The sequence below is a fragment of the Mandrillus leucophaeus genome, unplaced genomic scaffold (assembly GCF_000951045.1).
Source record: "Mandrillus leucophaeus isolate KB7577 unplaced genomic scaffold, Mleu.le_1.0 Scaffold147, whole genome shotgun sequence".
NCBI lineage: Eukaryota > Metazoa > Chordata > Mammalia > Primates > Cercopithecidae > Mandrillus > Mandrillus leucophaeus.
The window spans coordinates 461,686-470,605 of NW_012101443.1; the positions used below are offsets into that span (position 1 = coordinate 461,686).

The 8,920-nt window shown below is 43.1% G+C and overlaps 1 protein-coding gene across 3 annotated transcripts in view; it reads left to right on the forward strand.

The window, feature by feature from the left end:
* Window positions 1-7,404, forward strand: part of LCP1 (lymphocyte cytosolic protein 1 (L-plastin)) — a 98,392-nt gene extending 90,988 nt beyond the window's left edge. For all 3 annotated transcript variants that reach the window (XM_011974584.1, XM_011974585.1, XM_011974586.1), the window contains 2 exons: window positions 2,386-2,510; window positions 5,612-7,404. In XM_011974584.1, coding sequence (XP_011829974.1) covers window positions 2,386-2,510; window positions 5,612-5,744 — 258 coding nt within the window. In that variant the 3' untranslated portion in view covers window positions 5,745-7,404. The remainder of the gene's footprint in view (window positions 1-2,385; window positions 2,511-5,611) is intronic.
* Window positions 7,405-8,920: the final 1,516 nt, after the last annotated feature.

The following is an 8,920-nucleotide window of genomic DNA, read 5'->3' on the forward strand; positions in this document are numbered from 1 at the left end:
GGACTACAGGCGTGAGCCACCATGCCTGGCCTATTCCCATCTTTATGTCCATGTGTACTCAGTGCTTAGTTCCATGATTTTAGAAGCAAGATTTTAGGTATTGTTCTTTCAAAGTAATATAAACTATGATAGTATTCGTAAAATGTGGGCACCTCCATGATTCAGATTAACATTATAATGGTGACATATAAAATGCTCAAAGATCTCCCTTGTGATTTTTTTTTTTTGTAAAAAAGCAGTTGTGTACTTCTATCTAAATCCCATTTTTATTAATAGCAGCATTTCATTAAATGTCTTGACTCATGTTTCATACATTAACTGGATTCCTCCTCAAGGGACCCGTGCACTCGATCCACATCACCATAATGCTTGGGCCGTCTTAACTACATTTTTCCCGCTTAAAGGTCAGGATTAGGGGGAGGAACCCCTTCAGACTTGTATTAACAGGGTTGGTGAGGCGGTTCATCATGATATGCATCCTGCGTTTCAAAATCAAGAAAAAATGCAAATCTCTTTCCACAAGCAGTACCAGAAGATATTGTCACGGCAGGGCTGTCGCAGGAGTGTCCACCTGCTGTGAGCTCATCACCGTCACCTCTGCTCCATCTCCAGCCTACTGTTCAGTCTGGAGAGCTGAGCAGTCAGGAGTGGATGCTGGTCACTGATGCAAGCAGATTCTTCCAGAAGGAGATTTGGAAAGGCAGTAAAGAAAAGCAAAGTCGAAAGGAGCTCTAAATATTGAATGTGCTCAGGCTACCAGGGGCTCCTTGTTCATGTCTCAGGGTGTCTTCACTGACACTGTAAAGCTGGCTTTACTGTTTTCCTCATTTTATAGGTGAGGACATCAAAGCTTGAGTAACTTCCTGAGAGTATGGCTAGTAATTGTATGTGATGATCCACAAATGGGAGGAAAATGCCTTTTACCTGTGGGGTGAGGCTGTAGAGTGTAGTGTATCTATAGGCAGCTTAGCTGTTAATATGAAGAGGCCAGTTACATAGCCCAGGGGTGCTTCTCTTCCTAAAATAGCTGCTGCTCCAGCCCATTACATTAGGCTGTGGCTTCTGGGGTGTTCTTATGGGGACAAGATTTGGTAAGCCATGCTGGGGTTCACTCTCAGACAGGTTTGGCAATTCTTTTGCTCCTTGTTAACACTCGGGCCTCATTTTCTCCTGTCTTCTTAGTAAGTCGTTGCAGAATTGGTTAAGTAAAAGAGGCCACATAGTGTACTGAAAGAAATGTCATACTAGCCCCTCATTCCTTTTATGTGAAGTCCTTTAAAAAATGAACACAACCCACTCTTTAAAAAAAAAATAGATTCAGAGAGTACATTTGCAGGTTTGTTGCAAGGGTATATTGTGTGATGCTGAGGTTTGGGCTTCTATTGAACCAGTCACTCAAATAGTGAGCGTAGTGCTGAACAGGTAGTTTTTCACCTTTAACCCACTTCCACCCTCCCACTGCTTTTATTCATCAGTGTCTGTTTTTCCTACCTTTATGTCCATATATACCCAGTGTTTAGCTTCCTCTTATAAGTGAATAGATGCAGTATTTGGTTTTCTGTTACTGTGTTAATTCACTTAGGGTAATGGCCTCCAGTTGCATCCATGTTGCTGCAAATGACATGATTTTATTCTTTTTTATGGCTGCATATTTTATCCTTTGTTATGGCTCCATAGTATTCCGTGATGTATATGCACCACATTTTCTCTATCTAGTCCATCGTTGATGGGCACCTGGGTTGATTCCATATCTTTGCTATTATGAATAGTGCTGTGATGAACATGAGCATGCAGGTGTCTTTTTGGAAGAATAATTTATTTTCCTTTGAGTATGTACCCAGTATTGGGATTGCTGGTTCAAATGGTAATTTTATTTTTGGTTCTTTGAGAAATCTCCAAACTGCTTTCCACAGGGGCTGAACTAATTTACATTCCCACCAACAGTGTACAATCATTCACAACCTCACCGATATCTGTTATTTTTTGACTTTTTAGTAATAGCCCTTCTGAATGGTGTGCAGTGGTATCTCATTGTGGTTTTGGTCCTCATTTCTGTAATGATTAGTGATGCCGAGCATTTTTTCATATGGTTGACACAATCCACTCTTTTTAACTTTATGTCTTTCTCTAGTTGTGCTAACTTCCTTCCTTTTATTATCTGAGAACGACTACCGGCTGTTGGTAGACAGTGGGTTTTCTGGGAAGTTCCTGATGCCGCTACAGAAACTACAGTTTATATGAAACACTATGTGGAATACTGCTGCATTTCCCAGACCAGGCTGTGTATAGTGCTTATTTAAGAAGAAAAAGCCACCCACTTCCTTTGAGCTGAATGGGAGTAACTTTGGGACACGCTGATGAACCCCTCCCTTTCTCTCTGTGTAGGACCCAAAGATTAGTACAAGTCTGCCCGTTCTGGACCTCATCGATGCCATCCAACCAGGTTCCATTAACTATGACCTTCTGAAGACAGAAAATCTGAATGATGATGAGAAACTCAACAATGCAAAGTACGTAAATGGAAATAAACCTAAGATCGGGAGGGAAGGACCCAACTGGCAGCTGGATGGTTGTGAAGTCTAATGCTCATGCCTTTATGCAAACATTTCGTTTTCACTATCCATGCCTTTCCTTCTCAGGACTTACTATAGTCTGATCATCACTATTTTGGATATGGTACAATAGTAGTTTTAAGCTCCTAGTGCCAGAATGGAAGCAAGACAAAAAAAAAATAATAATGAGTATGCTTGTCATTGATAAGCAAGCCTATAGTTCCATAAAACCAATTTCCTAACCAAATGCCCCATTCATGAATATTTATGGATAAGAATGCCCAGGGCTAGGGTTCCACAGCAGAGCCTTTGCCAGTGTGAGAGCCACTGTCTTGTCCTTTACCATTCAGGTCATCTGCCAGATGATTCCTCTAGAGTGAGTGTCAGCATATTACAGTTTCTGAGCCAGATCTGCCCTGTTGTCTGCTTTTCTAAATAAAGTTTTATTGAAACACAGCCTATTCCTTTACATCTTGTCTAGAGCTGCTTCCCTGCTACAACAGCAGAGTTGCGTAGTTACAACGAAGTCTAAGATGTTTACTATCTAGTCTTCTGCAAAAAAAGCTGATGAACTTCTGCTCCAGACAGATGCTTTTCTCAGATCAGGTTCTGTTAGTTTCCTTGGGCTGCCACAACAAAGTACTAGACAAACTGGGCGGCAGAAGTTTCTTCTCTCACAGTTATAGGAGCTAAAGGTTTGCAATCCAGATGTTGGCAGGATTGGTTTCTTCTGAGGGAGAATCTGTCCCATGCCAGTCTTTGCCTCCGTCTTCACATGGCATTCTTCCTGCGTGTCTGTGACTTCACACGGCTGTCTTCCCCCTTTGCGTTTCTCTGTGATGCTTCTTTTCTTAGAAGGACACCAGTCCTATTGGATTAAGGTCCCACCCAACTCCAGCATGACCTCATCTTAACTATTTACAACTGCAGCAACCCTCTGTCCAAACAGGGTCACACTCTGAGGTGCTGGGGGTTGACTCCAGCCTATGAATTTCAAAGAGACACAATTCAGCTCATAGCACAGGTCTAGAAGTGACAAGGATCTAGTGCCCAGCATCCCTGCTTTATAGTCTCAACACAGCCCTTCTTTCTGTTTCCAGTTTGGGAAAGTGGGAACCTGTGCTCCCGGGATGCCGACGTTTAACACAATCTAACGGAGAGAAATAAACTAAAATCACAATAGATTGTGATGAGAGGTGTGGAAGGGACAGTATGAGGCATCCCTGAAGGGACAGGAAGGGGACTATAGCTCTTTAGAGCAAATAGCAGCTCAGCTGAGCTCAATTGAAAAAGACAAGTAGGAAGGAAGTAGACAGGTGAAGGAGCGAGGAAGAATGTTCCGGGCAGAAGGAAAAACACATATGAAGACCCAGAAATTGTAAAAAGTCTTCAGCCCAGATGTTCAAGGGGAATGTGATTAGGTTTAAGAAACTTGCCAAGGCCATACAATTTTTCAGTTGTGCAGCTGAGATTCAAAGTCCAACTTCAGAGCCCAGACTCGTAAGCACTCTCCTGTGAGGGCAAGATACAAAATTATTTAGGAAAAGGGGTGAAAGAAATTACACAAAATGTGAAGAACGGTTATGTTATGGTGGCAAGATTGTGTGTGATTTTGTTTTAAGCTCCTTTCTAGTTTTCAGACAATTTTCCTTCTGTGTTTTATAATGGGGAAGAATTAATTTTACTTCATTAATAATTAATATAGAAGAAGTTATTGAGAGATAGACAAGGAGAAAAAATGGGTCTACTTCTGCCTGATGCTCTTAATTTAATTTGATCAATAAAGTAAAAGTAAAGTAATTTGAGGAGAGCAGGAGGTAGTAAACGTGGGTTTGGGTACAGTGAAGTATCTGGTGTAACCACAGTAAGAGGTCACTAGATAATAAATGAGGTGAATAAAAGAACTGCCAGGTAGTAGTGTGAGCTCATTTGAAAATAGATTATAATTAATCAAATTTATCTTCATATATCTACAAACAGAGCAAAAATGTTCTGATGCAGCTATCATCATTCCATGTGAAAATATGGAATATAAGTCTCTGGCTACTCTATATTGCAGTGCCATACATAAGTACAAATATATGTTGGCAAGAATTGGAATGGAACAAAGAATAAAAAAATTGATGTGGAAGGCCAGGAGTTTTTTTCTTTGTTTGTTTGTTGTTGTTGTTGTTGTTGTTTGAGACGGAGTCTCGCTCTGTCGTCAGGCTGGAGTGCGGTGGCACGATCTCGGCTCACTGCAGCCTCCACCTCCCAGGTTCAAGCAATTCTCCTGCCTCAGCCTCCTGAGTAGCTGGGACTAAAGGCACATGCCACCACACCTGGCTAATTTTTTGTATTTTTAGTAGAGACGGGGTTTCACCATGTTAGCCAGGATAGTCTCGATCTCCTGACCTCATGATCCACCCACCCCAGCTACCCAAAGTGTTGGGATTACAGGTGTGAGCCACCACGCCCGGCCAAGGTCACGATATTATAAACACATTTTTCCTCTTTTGTTCCTTGTAAAAATGTTACTGTAGTTGAAATGTAGTCTGCAAACTTTTCCTAGCACACATTTTTATTCAGTTCTGTGACTCTTTCTGCCATGCTGCTGTGTAGCCCAAGAGAATACTCCTGGTGTGGGTATCAAAAGTGGCAGCATGTGCCAGGTGTAGTGGCTCACGCCTGTAATCCCAGTGCTTTGGGAGGCTGAGGCAAGAGGTTCTGTTGAGGCCAGGAGTTCAAGCCCAGCCTGGGCAACATAGTAAGATCCCTGTCTCTACAAAAAAAAAAAAAAAACTTAAAAAAAAAAAGGCAGGAGCTGAAGAGATCTCCAAGGACAAATAATACACTTGATAGTGATCACGAGACTAGCCAGCAAGTCTGATGCTTTGTCAGAAGCTTTGGTTGAGCCAAAATTTGTCCACAAAAGTGTGAGGATGCTGGTGACTGACTCCAGCCACTGCAGGAGTGAGTTCTGTCCTGAGTATGGAGCGACTGTGACTGTGACCCTCCAGGGTCCCATTCATGCTGTGCTTCTTAGGCTCTCCTTATTTTTCCTCTTTTCTCCCTTTTAGGTATGCCATCTCCATGGCCCGAAAAATTGGAGCAAGAGTGTATGCCCTACCAGAAGACCTGGTTGAAGTGAACCCCAAAATGGTCATGACCGTGTTTGCCTGCCTTATGGGGAAAGGAATGAAGAGGGTGTGAGGCCCGGTGGGGCCGGGTGGGAGGCGGTGCACTCACTCCTGACTGCCCAGCACAGATGCTTCCGGGATGATTCAAGCCATTCCAAAGTTCACCTTGGTGACATTCTACAAGATTCCAAAAAGCACATACTAGTGCAGCCAAGTAGCCTCTCCTGTATTTAACAAAAAGTGCTTCATTCTTGGCAGGAGGCGCAACCTCCTATATATAGGTCTCTATTCTTGATTTATTTGCTTCTTTGAAAATCTAGAGGAAAAGAAAGAAGTTATTTTCCAAGTACCCTTCTCGCTTTTGCCATTAGTCGAGGATAGAAGCTGCAGTGATATTAATTTTGATGTAATCTTTCAAACCCGCTTCATGTGGCTTCCCTTTTCTTTGTTCAAGATGAGGGCCAGGAGGGGAATCATCACACCTGCTCTAAACCCTGTTCCTGGAGGTCAGCCTTTGATCTGTTGCAAGCCCCTCTTTCTGTCCCTTCTTCGTACCCTGCGTCCCATGACTTTGCTCCTCACGCACTTGGAACCATGCCTTCTGGAGGCCCCATCTCTTCTGGCCATCCTTGTCTCTGGGCCACTTGGAGCGTCTGATAAATCAGTCAAGCTGTTGAAGTCTCAGGAGTCTCTGGTAGCCTGTAGAAGTAAGCCTCCTCATCAGAACCTTTCCTCAAAACTGGACTCCCAAATATCATCAGGTTGTTTTTTTTTCAGCCACTAAGAACCCCTCTGTTTTTAACTCTAGAATTTGGGCTTGGACTAGATCTAACATCTTGAATACTCTGCCCTCCAGAGCCTTAATGGAAGGTTGGATCCAAGGAGGGTGTAATGGAGCATCAAGCCACTCGGGGGCAGCATGGAGCTGTAACTAAGCATCCTTTAGGGTGCTGCCTCTCCAGGCATTCAGCCCTCACATTAGATTCTAGTTACTGTGGTATGGCTAATATCTGTCCACATTTGGAGGCAATCCTGCCTTGCTTTTGCTTCTAGAGCTTAGCATATCTGGTTGTTGTCAGGCCATATTATCAATGTTTACTTTTTTGGTACTATAAAAGCTTTCTGCCACCCCTAAACTCCAGAGGGGACAATATGTGCCAATGAATAGCACCCCTATGCACATACACACACACCTGGCCAGCTGTCAAGGGTAGAATGAATCTATGCTGGATAAGAAATGGCGGGATTGTGTTATGAAGAGCTAATTTACTGGACAAAGAATTCCAAAGCAAAACAAGAACAATATGAATTTGAGCAACTCTCATAGGTTAAGCAATTTCCCTCTAAACCAACTGAAGGCTAAAACGCAACAGGCCATTGTGAACCAGCACTAGACTCCCTCTATCATGGTGAAAGGCTTCATCAATGAGGTGTCTTCTTTAGTAGTGGTATGTAATGGAACTTAGCCATTTTTCAAAGCAATTGAAATGCATTGCTCTGGATCTGTTCCTTGGCAGTGGACTCAGAAAGCCAACATATGGCTCCTCCCAGCCCATCACCAGTATTTTTGCTGCTTCTGAATGCAAAGTGGTTGGTTTTGACTTCAGATTGGACTTACTGTAGCCTCAAATGGTTTCCCCCATCCACCTCCGGGAAAAAAGAATGTTACTGCCTTAATAAAAAATGAAAAGAGAATGATGCTCAAAATCTTTCCAAATAAAATGTTCCCTATATTAGGTGTCTCTGGATGTTTTCTTTTGAAAGTTTGCTAACGGTGTGCTATAAATCATTCATTCATTCATTCCACCAACATGTTCAAGTGCCTAATATGTGCTAGGCATGGTGCAAGGTTTTAGCAATGTGCCTATGAATTAAACAGGCACCGTGTTCAACTGTTGCCTGTCTTTGGAAAGACAGAAGTTAAACAATTAAAATAACAGATGTGACAAGTGATAAAAAGAAGGGCAGGGTGAGACATGAATTTATGACAGGAAACAGTCTGAGGAGAAATAGTTTAGCTAAAAACTGAAGAATAAACTTCCATGAGGTAAAGCAGGGAATAAAATTAAAGCTGAGAGCCAAACTCAGAAATACACTGAACTTGGAGGAGTGTAGAGGTGTGATACCTTTCCTCACCTATCATAATAATCACGGCCAATACTACGACGAAAGATCAGTTAACAAGAGAAAAGGATAACAAATTTCTTTCATCAAAGTTTTACGTGACACAGGAGCTTTTAGAAATGAAACCCAAAGATCCAAAGAAAACTGTTCATTTTTGTGCTTAGACTTAATGCAGAATGAACGGCCATGCAGAAACGTGATTGGGCAAAAGGCTGTGATTCAAGGCTAATAAATGGAAGGGGAAGCCCAGCAAGGCTTGTCTGTTCTAATTCTTCTTGGCCGCAGTCTGTAGCATTTTTTCCTCCAGGGATCAGGGCAGGACCCCCCCTGGAACGAGGGTCTTATTATCTACTATCAGGCAAGGTGGGCCAGAGAATTTCTTTACCGCCACTGCCACTGTCTGCACAGAAAGGGAGGGAAAGGTTAGAGTAATTTTTCTAGGGTTTTATGACTTGCTTTGGGGAAAAGGGGTTCTAGTTTCTATGACCCTCCTTGAGAAAGAGGAATTCTGCTTTCCATGGGTTGCTTCAGGGGAGAAAGAAGGGCAGGAGACAGGAGGGCAGGAGAAGGTCAGAGAGGGAGACCTTGTTGCTGAGGTTACCTTGGAGGCTTTCCAGTCTCCTTTAGTTCGAAGTACTCTGCATACCAAAGTGCCACACCGTGGGGTTTCGTTTTTTTCTGAGCCCCAACCCAATCATAAACCAAAGTCAGACTTAGAGATTGGTGCAAAACAATGTCTAGACTGAGTTGAGGTGGAATCTTTGGAATTAGCAGTGCCCGAGGTCTCCTCTCCAGCTTGGTGGGGCCTTACTTGGGAAGAAGTGGGGTGGCGGTGGGGGGGATGCAGAGGAGTTCTGAGGCAGCCAACTTCCTCAGTTGGGCTGCTATGACAGAGAAGTTGGCTATCGATTTGGCATGGTCACGCTTGGACCTGCAGAGGTCCCACCCACACAGCAGCTAGGAAGCTGGGCTTTTGTGCCTAAGCTCTGTGTCCAGGTTTTACCAGCAACTTCTTCTTGGAGGTAGCTCTTTCCTGGCCTAAACACTCCTGCACCTTCTATACTTAGGGGTCACTGTCTTCCCAACACATCAAGAGGCTATAGATATTGTTTCTTTCTATTTGTA